This window comes from Siniperca chuatsi, linkage group LG1, assembly GCF_020085105.1.
Source record: "Siniperca chuatsi isolate FFG_IHB_CAS linkage group LG1, ASM2008510v1, whole genome shotgun sequence".
Classification (NCBI taxonomy): Eukaryota; Metazoa; Chordata; class Actinopteri; order Centrarchiformes; family Sinipercidae; genus Siniperca; species Siniperca chuatsi.
Window position 1 is genome coordinate 18,688,198 of NC_058042.1, and position 23,104 is coordinate 18,711,301.

General features: G+C 42.1%; 1 protein-coding gene across 1 annotated transcript; it reads left to right on the forward strand.

The window, feature by feature from the left end:
• The first annotated feature begins 3,100 nt into the window (after positions 1-3,100).
• LOC122881103 (stereocilin) lies at positions 3,101-22,355 on the forward strand. The gene is made up of 29 exons (XM_044206866.1): positions 3,101-3,751; positions 3,861-4,994; positions 5,656-5,680; positions 5,796-6,381; positions 6,580-7,467; positions 7,562-7,624; positions 7,712-7,837; positions 8,081-8,247; positions 8,333-8,519; positions 8,879-8,994; positions 9,395-9,527; positions 9,628-9,810; positions 10,317-10,355; positions 10,436-10,612; positions 11,007-11,156; positions 12,872-12,930; positions 13,104-13,227; positions 13,376-13,458; positions 13,562-13,697; positions 14,213-14,415; positions 15,523-15,613; positions 15,728-15,899; positions 16,046-16,215; positions 19,838-19,993; positions 20,118-20,260; positions 20,751-20,899; positions 21,129-21,226; positions 21,859-22,006; positions 22,187-22,355. Exons 1-29 carry the CDS (start codon positions 3,652-3,654, stop codon positions 22,273-22,275), a joined length of 5,895 nt encoding a protein of 1,964 aa, XP_044062801.1. The 5' UTR covers positions 3,101-3,651; the 3' UTR covers positions 22,276-22,355.
• The last annotated feature ends 749 nt before the right edge of the window (positions 22,356-23,104 follow it).

Sequence of the window (23,104 nt, forward strand, 5' to 3'; positions counted from 1 at the left end):
AATGCAAACATTTGAAAACACAGTAAAGATTTTAACATTTTAACAAATTAAGATTTTGTGATTGGATTAAAAAGGACAAAAGCCAAACATGTTTCCCTGTGGTGGAGGAACAGAAATGAATACATAAATTCAAGAAAACCAGATCTTAGCTCCTGTGGAAGCAACAGAACAAATCATGAGTGCAGTAGTGGTCCTGAGAGGTCATGGGTTACTAATTAAACCATGTATACTGGTCCTTGTGTGTCACACTGCAGCCACCCTGTTCATTCAGCACTATATTGCTAGTTTGAAAATACCTGTACTTGATGGGATTTTATTCTGTTGGTGGTATTTGTCAAGTGTTTGATTTCAATGACTGGGCAACACGTGCCACTTTATTACTGTTTCTTTTTTTGTTTTTTAAAGTATGACTATGTCCATATACGTCCTTGAGGGGACATTGTGGAATAACTCCAGTCTGAAAGTCATAACCAAACCAGAAACAACTTTGTCATGGCTGGAGATATGGAAGAACTGTTAACTGATAATTCATCTCATTTTCTCAAGAGTCATTTTGGAATCTCTTTCAGCAACATTTTGTAGGTTAACCATACTGTAACTCCCATGTGCTGCTGTTGAGTTAAAACTGAACCCGAACTTCATTATTTTATTATTGCTAGAGATAAAGAGAAGCTGTCTAAACCTTTCCCAAAGCTTCTTGCCACAGCACATCCATATATTATACACACTTCTACAGGACACAACCCAAATGTAATGGGAAACCATCAAAGGAAACCTGTGATGCTGAGCTACTCATCTGTAAAACATATTGCTTACTACATTGCTTACTGTAATGTAGGGTTATTGTAGCTTAAATGTGCAGCTGTTTTAGGCACTGGCCCAGGGGTCTGACCACCAAGACCCCTGGGCCCATGCCAGGTAGGCCTGTTCATTAATCCATGCCTGCATGTAGAGAGATGAAGATCTGTAGAGGGACGGAGTTGCCTCTTTTAAAAACTTCTATAGTTTGTAATAAAGCCTTTCCTCTCAGTATCAGCAACACTTTACTGTTGCACAAAGGGAATCCAGGGTTCTGGTGCCCTGTTATATACTCTGTAAATTCATTAATGTCTTTCACACAGATTCAAGAAGAAGAAGGGTGTTTGTGTGTGTGATTTTAATAATTAGGCCTTTTTGCTGTTATGTATTTGTAAAGCACAATGGGGCATTCTGTTTAAATATGTATGTTCCTTGTTAATGTTCTTGAATAAAGAATTAAGAAATTAAGATAAAGTGATAGTGCTGCTTTATCAATTATAAGCCACTAACGCCAAGCTTTGCAGTGTATTTATTTTTTTGTGCAGCAAAACAAACATTTTACTGATGCAGAGTATCTGTTCTATTTGTGCAATCTGTACTTAAAAAGCAATGGGTTTATAGCCAGTTAGGACGTAGTAATACGTGACTAGTGTGGGAAAACCTCTGTTGAAGTGCTTTTTATAACTGCATCTGTAAATGATGTATCATAATTACAGCAATGATTGTTTTTATTTTGGTATTTGGGTTCTCAGGATGGATCACATGAAGGTGATTGTGGCCTTGATGTCCCTCTAAAAAACAAGAAAACTTCAGTAGAGGTCATTCTTAACAATAGGTGACAGATATAACACACAAAGACAAAACCCCACCACATTAACTTGATATCTGACAGAGTTAAAGGGGCTGATCATATTCAGTGGGTTATTTTATGTATATGTTTTGGAACTGCAACCCTTTGTTGTTGAAACCTTGACTATAGCAATCAAAGAGTGTGAAAGAGAGGGTGTGTTGAATTTTTATTTTGTTTGTCTTTTTAGTTTTTTTTTGTGTGTATCAATATACAGTATGTATCTTTCTTTGTTTTTGTTTGCTTATTATTGTAACTTGGATACTTTAAAACATGCTTAGCGTGAATTGTTGTAAAGAGGAGTGATGTTATGTTATTTTTCGGATTAAAAAGATTTAAAAATAAAGGATAAAAACAAAATATTCATATCCATTAGCTGCAATTTAAATAAATCCATCATAGATAAAACAGCAAGTGATATAATATATCTTTCCATTGGAAGATGGGGACAAGCCCTAAAAGTTGGACTCAAACCAAGTATTCCAATCTCAAAAGCTAGTTTTACTAGCTGATTTCTGCCATACCTGCGTTTCCAGCAGAGAGGAGGGATGTATGGGGTGGATTCAGTTTCTCATTGAATATTCCTGTGGTGAATCGAGCCCTGCTGCACTGAGTGATCGCTGTTCCCTGCACTATAAATAATACAGGAGGAAGTTATTGTCCCTGTGCAGGCCACAGTATCATACAGCTAAAGCAAGTGGAGGGAGGGGGTGGTCTTTTCACTCAGCCCTCTTGGGTTTCAGGGCCTGCAGACAGCGGTCTGACTCTGGGGAGCCTGCTGCTGTGCCCTTGCACAGGGCTCAATTGTAAGTCCGGCCGACTGAGGGGTAAATGTGTCTAAACAGTGACAGCCTGCACAGTCCTGCTGGCCCGGCCCTGTCGGTAAGACTACACCCCAACAAACCCAGAGTCACAAGATGAGTCCCAGCTGAGAGACAGCTCAATAGGGAATCAGTCAGTGGGAGACATCGGTCAGTTAGAGAATGGGATAGATATCCTGGGTGTGATTAACATGATCCAGATTTTCACCTTGTTTGAGCACCTAGCTGAGTGCTGTGACCTTCCTGTAGCCTCATGATGCTCCAAAATACTGAACTGCGAACACATAAAAAATTGTACATCCAAATAGTAGCAGTGACCTAAAGACAAGTCCTGTTTTAAGGGATCTTGTACACCCAAGCCTCACCACACTGCTCTCTCCTTTTCCTCCGCACATTGTCATAGAAAACAGCCATCCAACATACTGTAGCATGACAATATAACTCATGAAATATGAAGCCAAGTGCCCCAAACAGCTGAAAGCACAGAGAAAGATAGAGGACGCAGGTGGGAGGGGTGCAGGAGGAGAGAGTGAAAGGTAGAGAAAGTCAGAGTGATGGTGAAACTGAGTGGCACTCAGAAGGAGGTAAGCTCCGAGTGTGTTGACACCGCTGAGTTAGAGATGCTGGCAAAAGCTTGAAAGGATACTTAAAGAAATGATTGGATAAACTGTTGGTGAGTAATGAATTGTTTTTTCTCAAGTTTTCATTATTGTGAGTGATTGATATTTCAGATTTACAAAAATTACTTTAAATAGGAAAAGATGTATGCTTTGCTGTATTTGTAAAGCTGTGATCTCTTTAAGAATCAGAACTGTGTAATTAACTGTGTATTTAAATATCTTACTTCACATTCATAACTTTTCATTGGCCACTCTTTTCATCACATATGGACCTACCTTTATTACTTGATAGTCTTATAGTTTTTATAAGTTAAGTACATTACTGATACTTGTTTTAGTAACCATGCAGTGCAAGTGGTATGGTGATGTGGTGGCCAGTGATTAACGTTTAATGACTGGCCGTTCTCCCCTCTCTGCTGAGATACTTTACTCCTTGAGTCCATCCCATCGCTGGAAATGAAAAAAACAGCATCCGTTTAAACACAAGGTGTTGTAAAATCATCATGAAAAACAGCCTGAAGAGAATGATGTGACACCACTGTATCACTGTGCATGCTGGCATGAGATGAAGATGGCAGAGAAAGAGCCAGGGATGGTCACTCTTAGATTCACAAGCATCATAGTTTGTGCTGTTTTACTGGGACAAGGATCCCCTGAGAAGACAGGTGAGTGCACCACCAAAAAATGTCGCTAAATACAATATTTGTATGTTTATTACTACGTGTGTTATTTACATGATGCTGGCTCAGGCTGTCTCTGATGGGACTCTTTCAGGAGGTGGTAAAGAGGACCAGAGAGATGCCCTTCTTAAGGAGATAATTTCAAAATGGAGTACAGGAAGTGGTTGGAATCCTCAGAGAGATCCTCCAGAAACAAACAAGGACCAGTCTGTGCACCCTTGGGTGAAGAATATCATGGGGAGCCTAAAAACCCTCAGCCTACTTCCCAGCAAGAACCTGCCTTCATTAAATAAGCCAATTGACAGGCACCGTCTCTCTGGCTTCCTCTACAACATCTCTCTGTACCTCCAAGAGATGGGTGCTGAGCTGGAGGAGGCACCGGCCGAGCCAGATGAGGAGCAGCTGTGGGAGAAGGTGCTGCATTACTTTCTCCAGTCTGAAGGGAGTGCTGCACTGAACCAGTGGAACGGCCGGGTGCCACCCCGGCCTAGCGTCAGACTGCAGGACTGGTTTTTGTCCCTGAGGGGCAGCCCGCACTGGGACTGGCTGCTGGGGCTGCTACAGAGTCTGATCACTCTATCAGAGCGTCAGACTCAAAGGCCCCTCTTGACTTACTTATCTCAGAACTGGAGGACAGTGAGCGCTGTGCTGGAAGCTGCGCTTCAGGCTCTGGTCAGTGGGACCTATGGCCAGGCCAGCGCAGGCCTGCAGGGCTTCATCTGCGCTCTAAAGGGTCGTAGTGACTGTGCCTTCAGTGTAAGCTGGCTTCAGCAGCTACTGCGTTTCCTAGAAACACGCAACTGGAAGCCTGTGGTCAGTTTACACCCAGCAGGGGAAGGTGCTAAACACAGTAGAGGCTCAAGTGCGTTTGGACATTTAAAGCCCTTTAGCTTGCCTCCTGAGGCCATGAGGCAGGATGGGCTGTCTGGAAATGCATCTCTGGAAGACATGATGGCCACAGAGGGTGATGCAGACTCCATGCAAAGTTTACTGCTGCATGCATTATCACGTTCGGGTGGAGGAGAGCGAGGTGGCCACTTGGCACAGAAAAATCTAGCTCTGGTGCAGAGTTTGGATGGGCTGAGGAGGGGTCTCCTGCACAGGGTGGGTAGTTCTGTCTATGGTAACCTGAGGAAAAAGGTGTCACGAGTTACCATGGCGCTGCTTGATGATGTTAGCAGCCTGGTGGACGTGCCGCAGCCCAACGCTCAGGGCCAGTGCTCAGTTGGTGAGTATGTGGTGCAGTTAGCCTTAGAGGTAGTTGCACAATCATAACAGTTAAACTCATTAACTAACTCATTAGGCAAAGGGCTGAGTTAAATACTTGGCTCATCCCACAGAAAAACAGGCCTCATTCAGTGGTGTCAGAAATGTTTAAGTTACATGCATACATACACACAATCTGATAATAGAATAATTAGATAATTAATGAAGAGCACCCTCCAATTATAGTTCACATGACAGATGCTACTGTATGTGAATGCATTCTTTGAGGATGATTCTGAGAAAAGCAATGATACTACAAGTGTGCTTTTAATTAACAGTATATCATGCATTGTTTAGATTGTGTTTAGTGTTACCAAGAAAAAAACCCTGTGTGCCTCATAAGTTTGGCCCTGGTTTCACCTGAAAGATACAGGAGAGACAGTGACTGACACTGCTTTAAAATCTTTATAATCATCCTGGCCGGTGAAAGCATCTGTTGTTAGCCAAGCTAATCTCTTTATCCTTTCACTGATGTCAGTAACATTATATCTTAGGCATTGTTAGCTGAGCTGCACTGTGACATCAGGTATAGTCGTGTACTGCAGGAGCTTCCAGTTGCTTTTTCCACCACTTGTTCACTTTGATTTTCTGTTAATATTTGCTTTTCATTTGTCTTTTTGAAGGTGACCTGAGACAACTGATCTTATGGTAAGATATTTTAGGACTATGATTCACTATAACATTGCAGTCCATATACTTGACAGTAAATTGTTTGCAAAAACAGATTCACATTTCTACGATTGTTCTGTCCATGCATATGTAGGGGGATAAGACATAATGTGACGTGGAACACACACGCTTTGGGCATTAGGTCCCAGGGTCTCCCTAGCTCACTCCCATTCCTGTCCTGCCCCTCCACTGAAGGAGATGAACTAAGATCACAACTAACACCAGCCCACTCATCTCCAAAAACAGCCCCCTCTTCACGAACAATCTCCAAACGAAAACGCCTTCATGAACTTTCTACCGCACCTCAACGCTCCCAGCTCAACCTGCCACCAACAGGGAGAACGAGAGAGAGCAACAGCCAGCAGAAAGAGATGGAGTACTCCACCTCTATAGAAATCCTGGAGGCAGCGTGTAATGAATCCATCCCAGGCTTGACAGGCGTCTCCAACTTCACCGTGTTCCTCTACTGTAAACTGTTTGAAGGGGAGAACGATTCAGTTGATCCTGCAGTGGCCCAGATGGGGCTCGACCTGCATGCCACATGCTCTGATGCAGCTTGGTACCTGTCGGCTGCTGAGGAGGACTTCCTTTGGGTTCATGTCTGCAGCGAGTTCTTTGCCCATGAATTCAACAACACAGTGTGTGCCAACTCGTCTTTCTGGCTGCAGAGAGCACATCAGGTAAAGGATCGCTTTTTTGCTGAGTGTTTTCTGGGACTTTTACATAACATGTCATCAGTAAGCTAAATATCTGTCATGGCCAGGCTTACAGATGACATGCTGTGCATACGTATTTGTGCATTGCTTGTTTTTTTCTCACAATTCTTTCTACTTCATTTTAACTTATTCTAAGTTTTTCTTATTCTAAAATATTTGCAGACTGCACTGACAAAGGAATACCAATTTTTTAACCAGACAAGTATAGACGACCTGTGTGTGCAGCTGTCAGGTGAGGTGATCGGAAGTCCAGGACTCGACGAGAACTGTCTGGCCCAGTTGGGCAGCAGGTTGCTCAATGCCCAGGTTTTCAGACACTGCTTCCTACCCAACAACTCCATCCTGATCTCATCTTTGTGCGGGAGAGAGTCCCCTGACTCGCACCAATCCTTGCCAGAGGGCAGCTGGGCTGCGGCGTACTGCTCCAAAATACACAACTTCTCCAATGTTGACACCATTGAGGAGACTTGTCAGTACAGGGAGTGGGCTGTGCATCATTTTACCAACTCCACCCTCCTGGAACTCTGTGGGCAGACGCATGGATTGAGAGAGTACATTTGTCTAAATGCCACATTCTACAATCAGCTGTTAAGATCGATGCCTCAGTTTGCTGATTTCTGTGCTGATCTGCAGGCAGAACTGGAGGGCAGGAAGTGCTTCCTTCAGAGGTTTTTTGACATGCTCCCAGCGCCGTATGAGTTTGACACATCACAGCTGTGTGTGGACCCGGCTCCACTGCTGGTGGACGTTCTACACAAGCTGAGTGTGTGTGAGGTCGAGGGAGGGGAGCGTGAAGGGTTTTTAGTGGTGCTGGGATATGTGCTGCGAGTCCTGGACTTTGTGGTGGGCCTCTCTTCGGGTCTGGACGAGGGGGAAAGAGAGGCGAGACAAGGATTGGGTCAGGCCATCCTCCTCTCCAGTCTCCTTGACAACACCTCCTGGGCCACACTGCAGCCAGAAGCCTCCATGAGCGTCCTTCACACTGTGGGAGTCTTCCTCCGCAGAGAGCGGAATGCCACTCTCAAAGAGGACCTGCTGAGCTGCTTTAGTGTAAGATGGCTGACTGACACACTCACACACAAACACATACACTCACACATACACAAAGCAAAGAGTGAATAACTTGTTTCTGCTGTTACATCAGCCCGTCTTGTGGGACCTCATCCAGCTGGATGACAACTCATCTGCTCTCAGGGTTCTGCTGCAGGTACTGGCCTGCGCAGCTACATTCACATTTAACCTTTCACAACATCACTGAACTTTATATTTAGAGTGAATCACTTTATCTCACCAGGAGTACCTCCAGATGCCAAGAGACAGCATTCGCACTCTAGTGATGTCTGCTGAAAAAGATGCTGTCAAGAGATTTCTCTCCCATATGCATCAAAGTTGGGACCAGCTACAAGTTGAAACCGGACAGGTTTGTTTTTAAACTCCCAACAAAACACTGAATGTACTATTAGTGACATTTTTTACTAAGATAATTGTTCGCGTAAAAGCCGTCATTTCTTATTACAATGTACAGTTCTGCTGACTACAGTTCTACTCTATTGCACTCCTTGTGCTGTTTCTATTTAATTTGAATCTATGTCATAGCCCATGCATAGTTAAAGAGGGCCAAATTTATTCAGTTTCTTTCCTGCTGTTTTGTTTTCTCTGTCAGGCGTCTCAAAAAGAGTTGCAGGCCATGGAAACAATGACCGCTGCTTTTATCCATAAGTTCCCCCGAGTGACCCCAGAATTGTTTGTGGACCTGTCTCAGTTCATTCCCTTCATGTCTGTCTCTGACATCATGAGCTTCCCAGCCTCCCTGATAGTCAACGACAGCGTGTGAGTTACTGACCCACAAAACAATTGCATTTACTTTGATATATCTTCATGTGCTGATGCTAACAGCTTCCGCGTTGCTCTTTAGGTTGACAGCCATTCGTGACCACAGTTCAGGGATGAAGTCACTGCAGAAAAAGGCCTTTGTTAAAAGACTCCTACAGTCGAGTGTGGTGGGTGATGTCCCTACGTGGCCACCGTACTTTCTCAGTTCCATCCTCCCGCTTCTGCCTTACCTCCCAGTCAGTCATTTTCAGCAACTAACATCACAACAGGTTAGGGGCCATTTTACTGATTTAAAAATCTTTACATAACAGCTGTATCTCTTTCACAGATGTTATCCATCTCAGACCATTGATTGGGGTGCTTACATATGTACAGATGACAAATTAAAAGGAAAACAGATGCTTCCATACAGGGCACAAGGACCACAGAATGGTTTGGAGTATAAAAATATGTGAATAATATGCTATGACCTTCACATTCACCAGATCTCAACTCAGTTAAACCCTTATGGGAGCTCAAACACCAAACCATCACCTTACCAAGGCCCTTGTCTTGTAATTTGTCATTTGTGTAGTTGGTGAATTTTGTTTTCAGCTTGTTTCAACATTTAATCTGTTTTCTCTTTTAGCTTACTCCTCTGGTAGAGTTGCTAGGCAAAAGCAGTCTGGATGGTGTAAGGGGGCGCCATGTGCTCCGGACCCTCTTCAGCAAGAAGAAGAATCTGACGAGTGATAACCTACTGAGGTGGGACCTAGATACTTAATGTTTATGTATGTTTGTATATCTGTATGATCACTTTACAGTACTCCAACATGTTTCCAAGGTGATGGTTCAGAGCTTCAGTCCTGCACTTGGTGTTGCTTTGTGTTTGGCCGTACTACTATATTTAACTAAGTTTGATCATCTGAGGACGTACTTGAAATAGGTGTCCCTGTTGACATGACCCCTTAGCGAGATTATTTCTTGACATCCAAGATCATCGTTAGGTCATAATTTGTTTAGGTATTTATATGTGGTGCTATACCAGGTATGGAAAAGTACATCTGTTTTCTCTCTCTCCTCATTTCCTGTTTGCCTCTATTCTGTCTGCTATACAATAAAGGTGAAAATGCCCAAAAAAGAAAAAGATAATGTCTTTTTGCAGGTTAGGAGTCCTTGCATGTTACCTGGATCCAGTGGACCTGGCTTCATTTCTTCAGGACTCAGCTGTGTCCTCGGCTCTCTGGCAGCAGCTGGCTCAGTGCACGTCCAAGGGGTTCATCAGTGCCAGCGGCAGGGTAAGCAGCACATGCTCTCTAGTCCACTACAGAAAATCTTTTTTTTTTGTGTTGTTGCACACAATGTCTGACTAACTCTGTTTAACTGTTTCATGGACAGCTGTCCTCTTGGTTGCTACCAGCCGTTCAGAACCTGAACTTCAGCAGCATGGCTCCCCCAGAGCTGTCTGCCCTCAGTGGTCTGTTACCTCAGTTAGGAGCTCCCTTCCTGCTTTCACTCTCCTCGCAACAACTCCTGGAAATCCTGTCACAACCAGGATTACATAGATATTCCCCAGCACAGGTCAGCAGGGAATTTCTTCCTCATGTGACTTCCTGTTATTCTTATCTTGGGCAAAGTTGTTAAATGTTCTCCACCATTTTGTGGTTTTAGATATTAGTAAGCTTCTCTTGTTTTCTACCTGCCATAGGCTTCAAGTGTAACTGAAAATGTCTACAAATGAGTTGCATTTCTAGTTCCCAAATTTGATTGAAAGAAATGTCAAGGCAATCATTAGTGTTTTCTCTAAGATGCTACATGGAACTATGATGCATCACCCCTTTTCACAAAAAAGAAAAGCTAGCCTTGACTCTAAAATATGCCGCAGGGATTTTTGTCATAATTGTATATCTACAATGAATTAGCTATCAAATTTCTAGAGAAAAGAAGAGGATAAACATTGATCAAATATGTGACCTTTACCCAAAATAATGAACTTAAAATGCAAATATTTTTTATGAACTCTTATTCTAAAAAAAAAATTATTCTATAAATTATTCTATAAATTATTCTATAAATTCTTTCCTCAGGCTTTTCAAATGTTATCCAAAATTTCCAAGGACACCACTGTAAGTAGACATTTTCAAAATATTTTTGCTGAATTTCAGCCAACTGCACTTTCACCACTGTGTTTCTCTCTCCCTGCCAGCTCACCATGGACAAACTGTGCAGACTGAAGCCGTTACACTCTGGTCTCTCCCCTGCTGTGCTCAGAGACCTCCAGTGGCCTGAGATCAGTGAAGCTGCCCACTGCCAGTGCTGGAGAACATTGCTAATTGATCTTAAGCCTGGCCATAGAGCCATGCTATACAATGCAATGCAGGAGGTGACTGTGCTATTATCTGACTTCAGTGCATTACTTTCTTATCTTTTCATCTCTCCTTATAATTTGCTGTGACTCACCTTGTTGTCACATGTTGACTAGATTGACACAGTGGAGGTGGAGGTTTTGGCAGTTGATACGATTCAACATCACCATCCTTTTTTATTCTTGCAGATTGTGTAAGATGCCCAAAACTTACTGGAAAATATCTCATTAAGTAAAAACAAAAAAACTGTGGCCTGTGTATCATTAATCCAGCTAATCTGGAACTAGGATTTCCAGAAAGTGTTCATTTGATCCACATGTGTGAAACCTGCTTTGTGTTTTCTAAAGGGCCTTTAAAGGCTTTTAGGTTTAAATTTACAGTGTTTTTGTTGTTGTTGTTGTATGTCAGCAGGCTCTACACAGAGACTTGCAGAGCATCACTCAGCAGGTAAACTGTCTATTACCATTTGTCCCTCTGAGGAAGATGATGGAAACCTTCAATGGAGAAACTATCCTGAGAGATATCAACCTGTATAGAGACATACGCTGGTCACCACAGCAGGTGCACATTTTACTTTAATCTACCTTTGTGTGCTGCATTGGGATGACAACAATAAATTGGCAGTTCTCTGACTAAAGAAGAAAATGTTACCGGCTTCGGTTTTCAGTCCCATTAATCTGCAACTCATTGGATATGCTTCAGATGAGCCTTTCAGGATATTAATACTCCATATGCGTCAGCCGCCATCAAGCTAATTGGTTTGGATGTCGTACAATGGTGTGGAGGAGTGTAGCATAAATTAATAATGGCTACCTTTTTTGTCACAGCCAAGAGTGTATTTCACTGCCTGTTCTCGGCCTAACAAGACCTGAGTCAAATCAATAAAGATTGCCCTTTTCAATTAGTAGCTGTGCTGAAATAAATTGTGACACTGAATATTAAAACTAAAATAATATGTTTAATACTTCTAAAGTAAATATTTTAATACCTGTGTTTTTTGTGTGATTAAAAATGTATAAAAATCCTTTTATAATCAGTTTGAGGAATATTTAGTGAGCTTGTAATCACTCTAAATCCACGTTTCTGTGTAATTTTATGCAACATGCCCCTGTTCAATCAATCAATCCTAAAACTGATGCCACTGCACACATATACAAGATAGTATATCTAATGTGTTACAGTCACATCAGTGTTGTACTGCCAGTGTTGCATTCCAGATCCAGTCTGGTCATTTTTCACTCTGTAACTGCTTTTTAAGAAAACTAAAAGTTTGAAGTGATCCCTGAAACTTCAATGTTCATTATACTCACTGCATTAAGAAAGGGTTGGATGGAACAAACAATACAATGACAATTTTGCTATTCTTTAGAGTTTTACCATGATGGTAAAACTCTGATGCTCAACCTCACGTTAATCTGCCTATTAAATTTGGAGAAGTTTGGTGTATAATACTGTGTTCAAAATGGAAAGGGTTCATCCTCTGGGAAACAGGAACGTTTTGGCCTAACACTGGCATTAAAGGAAGTGTGATGGGATCATCAAAAACATGGGTGAACGACAGGATCTATCTTCTGTGAACTGTGAAATACCAGGATGCCAAATACCAGGAATTTGACCAGTCATTGTGAAAATGTCTTGCTCTTGGCCAAAGTGTTGGACTTGACATCCTTAAAGTGATATTTCACCAAAAATCATTTAAGCATCACACACTCACCCCCTATAGACTAGAAAGTTGGCTTTTAAAAGTTTGTCATTTTATTTTGAAGGGATTCCAATGGTGAGCGCTTTTTATAGGCAATGAAGTATCAAAACATCCGCTGAAACATCTCAAAGCAATAAACAACTGTTTCACTTTTCCTTAGTATGCTCACTCTCACTTTTTTTTACAAAATATGACAAAATATGGGTCCGACTTGTGAGCAAGCACGTGTCTGTTTGTGCATGTTTGTGTAAGTAATGATTGTGCCGAGTGCCTGCCCTCCTGCTCTTTAGGTCCCACCCCTAGAGACACAAAGTAGTGTTAGTTTGACAAACTGCAATACTCTTTAAAAAGGACCATACCAGTGTTTTGGCAGGTTTTATCTCATAGTACCTTTTGCTTTATAGGCAACCATTGGTTTCAGCTGTTTTCAGGACAGAATGAAAATCAACTTGCAATTACATTCAACTTTTATAGTAACTACAATGTATTTTAGCTTCTTTGATTAAAATGTTATTCGCTTTAAGTTAAACCTTAGTCAAAATGCTGACCCTGACACTTTTTTCTGTCTGGACAGGCTCAGCTTTTGTTCAAAAAGATCCACAAATTTAAAAACATTACCAGCAAGATGGTGAGGTAAGTTGGATGTATTGCACCAGAACATTCAGATCTGTGATTTTAATCATTAAATAATTTTACCTGCAAACTGAATTAAAGCCTCACAACAAACAGATCCAGTCACAGTTTATTTTCAGGTCAGATACTCACTCAATAGACAATTTAAATAATGACCTCTCTTTTTCTTGCAGGGATCTGGGTCATATTGCCAGTGGAATGAGTTGTGACTGTTTGAGGCTTTGGAGCAACGATACAGATTTTGCAGAGCTGCTTCAGTTTGTTAGTGAGCTGCCTGGAGGCATGAGACCTGCTCTGGTGAGGAGCAAATACTTCAGCAGACTCTTTATCACAGTCTCTGATACGCAGCCATGAATCATTAGTTTGTTGTAGTTATGTTTCCGTAACAAATTTAAAATTATGTTTAATTCTAACAAGTTCAGATGTGTTTTGGCTGTGTTACCAGCGAAAATGTGTTGTAGACGAACTGAGGAAACAACCCAAACTCGACCTCGGTGCTTTAGGCTTTGGGTTTGCTACAACATTACCGTTAAGTATCTCCTCATTAAACATGCATTTTGCACTTTACATACATATTTCACAATTTATCCAAGGATGACTACATTTACACCTCTGATCTGTTTTTTTCCAGTGTGACGATGATAGAGAACCTCTCTAATGCATCATTCATAGCCATACTGGACCACATTCAGGCACACTTTGCTGATTTCCTCAGGCTGCCACATTACAAGCAGATGAATTTAGCCGAGAAAGCCGTCTCTGAACTGGTAAAACACCAACATGAACTATACAAATACTGCACTAGCTACATATCCTCACATGACGTGCAGGAGTTGACGCATTGCTATATGTTTTAGGTAAAAAAGTGTTATCAGAAACCATTTGCTGCATGTAATTTATAAACATCATTAAGTAAAAATAGAGTAATCCTAAATTAATCTCAGGGTAATTAAAATGATAAACTGGCACCATGAGCATTCAGAGCAAACTGGAACCCAGAGATGCTATTTCTGGTTAAATTAAATCAGGGCTTGCGTCAGTGATGGTGAGTCATATATTTGATTTGTATTAACACATTAATGGGGCAGAAAGAGTAAACTCCATTTGTTGGTTCAGGCTTCTCAAGCAAGCACACGCACACACACACACAAAGAGAGAGAAACTGAACGAAATTCAGAACATAAGCTGCCTCATCCTCTCAACAGCTTTTCACACAAGTGAAGTCATATTAGTGTGAAATCCCTGTAATCCAGGTCCACTGACTGTACGTGGTGTTCTGCAGGGCTCTTCTCAGGCCGAGGGGGAGATTGATGGCACCACTCTGGACATCCTGGGGCCTTTACTGCCTTTCTTGGACCGGGACAGTTTGGCTCTGGTGGACAGAGGAGCTCTGACTATGCGGCTGGAGGAGATGAAAAGTTTCTGCCTTCCCAAAGAGGCTCTGAGAGATTTTAGTGCCCTGCTCACTCAGAAAGACCTGCTCGGGTAAAGGAACACAACTGCTGGAGAAAATTACGACATGTCCTGGTTATGACACCCGACTCTACAATATGTCGAGAGATTAATTTCAATCATTATTTTTAAAAAAGTGATTTATTGGCTACACATTTACAAGCAAAAACGGCTGGAAATTTACAGAAGCATTTAAAAAAATTTTTTTAGGAAAAAACACTTAAATAGGACATTTTAATGTAAACTAAATGACATGTATCTTACAAAAATATTTTGACAAATTGCAAATTATTTAACTCAATAAAACTGAAGGAGGTTAATGTTACATACATACAACCAAAAGACAACTGCAGACAAAAGTATTCAAGCAATATCAAGAAATCAAATGCTTATTCCTGTAGTATTTCATAAACAGCCAATCTATAATGGCTTACTTTCGGATAACAAATGTTGACTTAAAGGCTGAAAGCTGAGCATGAATGGCTCTTGAATTCGAGGAAATGTGTCAGGGCTTCTGTTCATGAACTCATGTTACAATTTCTAATAAGACTAAGAGTCTACAGCCATGCTGGCGGCTCTGTGAAGCTGTACTTATCAACATTGGTGCTTTGAGCTAAATGCTAACGTCAGCATGCTAACATGCTCACAATGACAATGCTAACATGCTGATGTTAAGTAGGCGTAATATTTACCATGTTCACTGTCTGAGTTTGGCGTGTTAGCATGCTGGCATTTGCTAATTTGCTTTATCTTCTGTCTGTACAAAATTTCATGGCAATCCATTCAGTAGTTGTTGAGATATTTCAGTCTGAAGCAAAACAGTAGACTGATGGACTGACAGACATCCCTAGAGCCATACTGCTATCGCATGGCTAAAAATTCACATATAAGTGAATATATATAGCATTCTGACCTATACATTTTGATTCCTATGGGAAGTAATGATTTATAAGTTGTTGAAAACAAAACACCTGTCAGTGTAGAGTAGTAGAATAAAAGTAATAGAGTAGAATGGTTTGTATGCAGTCTAAAATACATAAAATGCCAGACAGGATAATTCCAGCATTGCGTTTGCAGTAAGACATGGATTATATAAAACAGCAGTAATGGGAAGATACAGTATGTGTACTTGTTTGCCAGGGAGCCATCACAATGGCAAGTTGGGGATGTCGAACATTTGGGCAGACTGGTGTTTTCTCTCTCAACAAAGCAGATTAACTCCATCCCACTGGTAAGCACCCAAAAGCATCAACCCATGCAAATAATTCATTCCATTGCACTTCAACTGGTTTTCCAAGACATATCCTGCCAAGCATGAATACATAATATGTGTTTACCTGTGCAGACAGCCTTGAATAAAGACACAGTGGAGCAGGTCCTGGTGGGTCAAAGTCGCTGGGAGGACAGTGTGGTGGGTGGAGTCTGTTTTACTCGGTGTATGGACCAGCGTCATCTGAGGCAGCAGACTCAGAGTCTTATTCGAGGGATTGTCAAAGCACGGAGCAGGAGGGCAAAAGGTCTGTAATCTGTAATCTACCAGTGACTGTTATTAGTGCACCACTCCACTTGTGTGACCTACACAGTAGACACATGTCAGTATGAACTGTGAAATGTTTCTTTGTGGTAAGTTTTTATTTGAACTCACTGGTGTCTCTTCGAGCAGTGCCAGTTCCAAGCTGTGCAGACATTAGAGGGACGTTTCCCTCAGCTTGGACATCCACTCAGCTCAGCCGTATGTCACAGGATGATCTGAAACAGTGTGTAGAAGATTTCGCTCAGGACGCTTCAATGAGCTCTGAGCAGCGCCGAGCACTGTGGGTGAAACTCAGGCAGGTCAGTAAAACTCTGCCTGTCAAACAAAGTTTAGTCTCAGATAATACATTTTTTGTTTTATTTGTTATTCCTACTAGCATCCACACACCAGTAAGAATACAACAAGTCCTCTCCCATGGATTACACAGACAATATTTGGGTCAATCAGAAACAATATATTTCTTTTCTCAAAGTCTGACCTATGGTGCGGCAGTTCTGTCCCCTTCCCAGTTAAGATTTTATGTAAACATCAGAACACAATTCTTGGTAAAAATGCATCATCCCTAAAAATTTAATCAAAATGTGACTAGCGGTGCCTGAGAATTCCTGTTTTTTTTTTATAGCTGTGGGATGTAACTTTGAAGATAAAAAGTTAGAAGAACAATGAACAGTCACATCCTGACTGATAGTCTCCAACCCTGTTTTCTTCTTTTTCTTTTCCTTTCGGCTGTTCCCTTTCAGGGGTCGCCACAGCGAATCATGTGCCTCCATCTAACCCTGTCCTCTGCATCCTCTTCACTCACACCAATTAACATCATGTCCTCTCTCACTACATCCATAAATCTCCTCTTTGGTCTTCCTCTAGACCTCCTGCTTGGCAGCTCCAACCTCAGCATCCTTCTACCAATATATTCACAGTCTCTCCTCTGAACATGTCCAAACCACCTCAATCTGGCCTCTCTGACTTTATCTCCGAAACATCTAACATGAGCTGTCCCTCTGATGTACTCATTCCTGATCCTGTCCATCCTCATCACTCCCAAAGAGAACCTCAACATCTTAAGCTCTGCTACCTCCAGCTCTGCCTCTTGTCTTTTCTTCAGTGCCGCTGTCTCTAAGCTGTACATCATCGCTGGTCTCACCACCATCTTGAACACCTTTCCTTTCATTCTTGCTGATACTCTTTTATCACACAACACACCTGACACTTTTCTCCACCCGTTCCAACCTGCTTGCACTCGCCTCTTCACCTCTTTTCCACAGTCTCCATTGCTCTGAACCGTTGACCCTAAGTACTTAAAGTCCTGCACCTTCTTCACCTCTGCTCCCTGTAACCTCACCGTTCCACCTGGGTCCCTCTCATTGACGCACACGTATTCTGTCTGACTGCGGCTAAGCTTCATTCCTGTTTTCCAGAGCAGACCTCCATCTCTCTAGATTTTCCTCCACCTGCTCCCTGCTCTCACTACAAATCACAATGTCATCCGCAAACATCATAGTCCATGGAGATTCCTGTCTAACCTCATCTGTCAGCCTGTCCATCACCAGAGCAAACAAGAAGGGGCTCAGAGCCGATCCTTGATGCAGACCCACCTCCACCTTGAACTCCTCTGTCACACCTACAGTACACCTCACCACGGTCTTACAGCTCTCATACATGTCCTGCACCACTCTAACATACTTCTCTGCCACTCCAGACTTCCTCTTACAATACCACAGCTCCTCTCTCGGCACCCTGTCATATGCTTTCTCTAAATCTATGAAGACACAATGCAACTCCCTATGACCTTCTCTGTACTTCTCCATCAGCATCCTGAAAGCAAATACTGCATCTGTTGTACTCTTTCTAGGCATGAAACCATATTGCTGCTCACAAATGCTCACCTCTGCCCTTAGCCTAGCTTCCACTACTCTTTCCCACAACTTCATTGTATGGCTCATCAGCTTTATTCCTCTGTAGTTGCCACAGCTCTGCACATCTCCCTTGTTCTTAAAAATTGGCACCAGTACAATTCTCCTCCATTCCTCGGGCATCCTCTCACTCTCCAAGATCTTGTTAAACAAACTAGTCAGAAACTCTACTGCCACCTCTCCTAGACACTTCCATACCTCCACAGGTATGTCATCAGGACCAACTGCCTTTCCACTCTTCATCCTCTTCAACGTCCTCCTCACTTCACTCTTGCTAATCTTTGCTACTTCCTGCTCCACACCAGTCACCTCTTCGACTCTTCGTTCCCTTTCATTTTCCTCATTCATCAACTCTTCAGAGTACTCCTTCCATCTTCCCATCACACTCCTGGTACCTGTCAATACATTTCCATCCTTATCTTTAATCACCCTAACCTGCTGCACATCCTTCCCATCTCTATCTCTTTGTCTGGCCAACCTGTACAAATCCACCTCTCCCTCTTTAGTGTCCAACCTAGCATACAAGTCCTCATATGCTCTTTGTTTGGCCTTTGCCACCTCTACCTTCACCTTACACTGCATCTCCCTGTACTCCTGTCTACTCTCTTCAGTCCTCTCAGTGTCCCACTTCTTCTTAGCTAACCTCTTTCTCTGTATACACTCCTGCACTTCCTCGTTCCACCACCAAGTCTCCTTGTCCACTTTCCTCTTTCCAGATGACACACCGAGTACCCTCCTACCTGTCTCCCTGATCACATTAGCTGTAGTGGTCCAGTCATCTGGGAGCACTTCCTGACCACCCAGAGTCTGTCTCAGCTCCTCCCTGAAAACTACACGACATTCTTCCTTTTTCAACTTCCACCACTTTGTCCTCTGCTCTGCCTTTGTCCTCTTCATCTTCCTCACCACCAGAGTCATTTACACACTACCATCCTGTGTTGTCTGGCTACACTCTCCCCTACCACTACTTCTACTACAGTGACTGGTCTCTTTCAGATTACACCGTCTACACAAGATGTAGTCCACCTGATTGCTTCTACCTCCGCTCTTATATATCACCCTATGTTCCTGCCTCTTCTGGAAGAAAGTGTTCACTACAGCCATTTCCATCCTCTTTGCAAAGTCTACCACCATCTGTCCTTCTGCGTTCCTGTCCTGAAGACCAAACCTGCCCATCACATTCTCATCACCTCTGTTCCCTTCACCTACATGCCCATTGAAATCTGCACCAATCACCACTCTCTCACCTCTGGGGATGCTCTGCATCACTTCATCTACCTCACTCCAGAATTTCTCCTTCTCTTTTAACTCACATCCTACCTGTGGGGCATAACCACTCACAACATTGAACATCACCCCTTCAATTTCCAGCTGCAGACTCATCAACCTGTCTGATACTCTTTTCACCTCTAGAACATTCCTCACAAACTCCACTTTCAGGATAACTCCTACTCTGTTTCTCTTCCTATCTGACCCATGATAGAACAACTTGAACCCTGCTCCTAAGCTTCTAGCCTTGCTACCTTTCCACCTGGTCTCCTGGACACACAGTATGTCCACCTTCCTTCTCTGCATCATGTCAATCAACTCTCTAGCCTTCCCTGTCATAGTCCCAACATTCAAAGTCCCTACTGTCAGTCCTACATTCTTAGCTTTCCTCTTCTCTCTCTGCCTACGAACACACCTTCCTCCTCTCCTTCTTCGTCTTTGACCAACAGTAGTCCAATTTCCACCAGTACCCTGTAAGTCAACAGCACCGGTGGCGGTCGTTGTTGACCCGGGCCCCGAGCAATCCAGTATGGAAGTCATTTTCACGATTCGCATTTTTAATTTGGCATGTGTTTTACGTCGGATGTCCTTCCTGACACAACCCTCTGCATTTATCCAGACTTGGGACTGGCACAAGAAGACACTGTCTTGTGCCCCCTTGCGGTTGCATTAGTCTCCAACCCTGTTTTAATATCAACATAATCTGTGGCTGAAACATGTTCTGCTTCTCCATTCGATCCAGTCCTTCAGTCCGGTGAGAGAGCTGAGAGCAGATCAGGTGCTGGCTCTGGGCTCACTGGTGACTGAGATGGGAGAAAGAGAGCTGCAGGACACCAGTCTCACTGATCTGGGTGTGTTGGCACATCTGGGGACGCTGACGGACTGGAGCCCTAAAAAGGTGAACTTTTGAATTTTTCATTCTGATGTAAAACTTCAAGTAAATGAAAGAATCTCATCCTGAAGACTTTAACATGTCCATTAGTGTGTGTTTAATGTTTCCATGTGGGTTTTTTTCTTCTTAGATGAGAGCAGTGATTTTAGGTGTGATGCGGAAACGCAAACTGAAAGTGGAGCAGTTAACAGCCGTTGATCTGGCAACATGTGGCCATCTGATCTGTGGTCTGTATCCCTCAGAGATCAAAAGAATGAGCCCCTACAACCTCAGGTCAGTGAAATACATCAAGTATATTTATCCAACTTCCTCTAGCACAACAACGCTAACACTCAGCAATCTAATAAGTCAGTTTTCAAAGCAACATGAGACAACCAACAGAGTTGCAGACACTGCAAAATGATCCAATATGTCAGATAAATGGCATCAAAACAAAAACGAACATAAACAAAGATGGACATATACAGTCCAAAGGGGTTGACAACTACTGCTACTGCAATTTGTATACAAGGTAGTAAGTACATTGTGCACCTAAATAGCAGTAATTCGCAACAGTAAAATAGTGATGAATCCCACCAAAGCCATAACAAAATTATTTGCTTGTGATTTTCAGAGAGTAATTAATTGATTTCACATCCACTTGCTAACAGATGCTAACTAACATGAGGTTGGTGCACATTTCTCAGCAGCACAAACCTCATCAAAACATTTTGCATACCCTCAGAGGAGAATAAAGTCCTGAAACTTTTTCCTCAAACTGCAGTATGGCTGTCCTGTTCCTGCGGGAGACGTCCCTGCCATGCACAGAACAGCAGATGGAGGCGTTGACAAGCCGTTTGTCCAGACCTGAGGCCTTTGGTCCAGTCAGCGCTTGGGGACCAGAAGTTTTCACTGAAATTGGGTTATTGGCAGGTATAGTAGAACATAATATCCCTGGGGGTGTAAACTTTTTTGTGATCAACTTTTTTTTTAAAAATTGTTTTTCCAAAGAGGGAGGAGGATGGGAGGAGGAAATGACAGCTCTTGGATGGATAGGTACAATTAAAAATACCCCTGAGGGTATGAAAGTTTAGGAGAACTTTTCTTGTGATTTGATATGAGAACCATTAATTATCTGACTACAGTGTTTGTCTCTATCCAGTGGGCCTGGAGGACATGGTGCTGTCAGCTCTGGTACAAGAACAAGTGGAGGGAATCACCCCTGAAGCCATCGCCCTGATGTCACCAAAAAAGATGGCAGTGAGTTTCAGCCATGATTTTATGGCCATTTATTCAGGCTAATCTACAGAACAATGCTTCAGTATGGATGTACATCTATATATAGCACCAATCGCGAATTTGGCTGAGATGTTTTATTTAACTTCTATAATAATTACAGTCTCATAAAGTATAAAAAAAGAAACCAATAGGCCTTTTTCATGGACAACAATTTAACATATTACAGTAGAAAAAGCACAAGTGTAAATAATAAAATGAATGATGGCTGAATTCCATTTAGCTGCTTCAGTTTCAGGGCCCTGGTAGTGCATGCTGGCTCACTGTCACACTGTCATGGCTCATTGGGGCAGTTGAATAAAACGGAGCCGTGGTTACATTAGTAACACCTGTGCTTTTTCGACTATGACAAGTCAAAATGCCTGCTGTGAAAAAGGCCATGTCATGCTCTGTTACAGGAAACTGCAGCTCAGCTTTAACCAAATGACAGAAGAATCAAAAACATAAATGTGTATATTTTATGGTTAATCTGTTCAATTTTCATAAGAAAATTAAAAAAAACATGTCAAAAGGTGACAAAAGGATGTTATTTCCTCACGCAGAATGCCTCCTCTTGATGTGTCCTGTAGGAGTGAGTTAGTATTTGTGTCTGACAGGTGGTGTTCAGTGCTGTTCAGTTGTCATGGCTGAGCGCGGAGCAGGCGTGGGCTGTCTCCGAGGAGCAGTGGGCAGAGCTGGACACCGAGCAGAGACACGCTGTCGGACTGGCTCGATATGAAGGAGACGTCCTGCTGGAGCTGAGAGGTGTGTTTTGAAAAATTAGGGTGATAAAGGGTGTCCTTTTAATAACCTCCTTCCTTCATAAAAGTGATGTTTTTGTGAGCACATATACATTTATTATAGTAATCCTTGTTACTAACCAATTAGATTTTTATGTAGTGTTTATAAGGCGATGATGAATGCTCTGTTTGTCTGCTTCCACAGGGAGAAACTTGGCTCCAGCAGCCCTGAACGCAGGAAGCTTCACTGTACACTCACTGGCTCTGTGCCTCTTGTTATGGCAACTAATTTAAAATGCTGGAACAAATTTAATTGACCCTTGACCTCCCTTGATATCATCATATTTGTACTTCGAATAAATATTTTGAACTGTTCTGTTCCCTCTGTGTGTTGGTCCTTTAATTTACATTGCCTTTGATTGTGCTCTGCGGCACATGTTTCACTTTTATGTGAGCTATCAGCTTGACAATATGTTAAATAAGTGTTTGTAGTTGTACTATGTATAGTATTCTTTTATTAGAACTATCAGAGGAAGCAATGCGATGATTAATGTTTATTTGACAGAGGAAAGGGCCTTCCAAACTTCACAGGATATGTGATCAAGCAAACAAACACGGGTCTATAAAAGACCTTTTTAAATCTTTTCCCCATTTATTTATAGCTTCTGTTTGACTCAGTAACCTTGATGTATGAATCCTTTCAAAGTACAACCCCTGTCCTCTCTGGTAGAGTCTTTTATACTTCCTGTATGTTTTATCGAATATAAACTGACATTCTTTAAACTTCTCTAAGAGATACTATAATGTGTGGTGTATTTAAGAGTATAATACTGGAATAGCATGTATGATAAAAATGTGTTAAATGATTTGTTGACATAAGAGATGTAATAGTAAGGGGTGAAGTTTAATATCAGAACAATTTATTGACTGGCCTGCTGTATCTGTAAATCTGAGGATTCACTAATCCCTCCTGCATGCAGGTATTTTCTATTTCTTGAGTTTGGTTCTGCATTCCAGATGAAAGTAAAATGCAATTATTACAGTCAACCTGTGCAATGGTGTTACTGAACTGATGCACAACACAGTGAAACGTTTAAGCTTTCAGGATTTATGACTTTAAGAA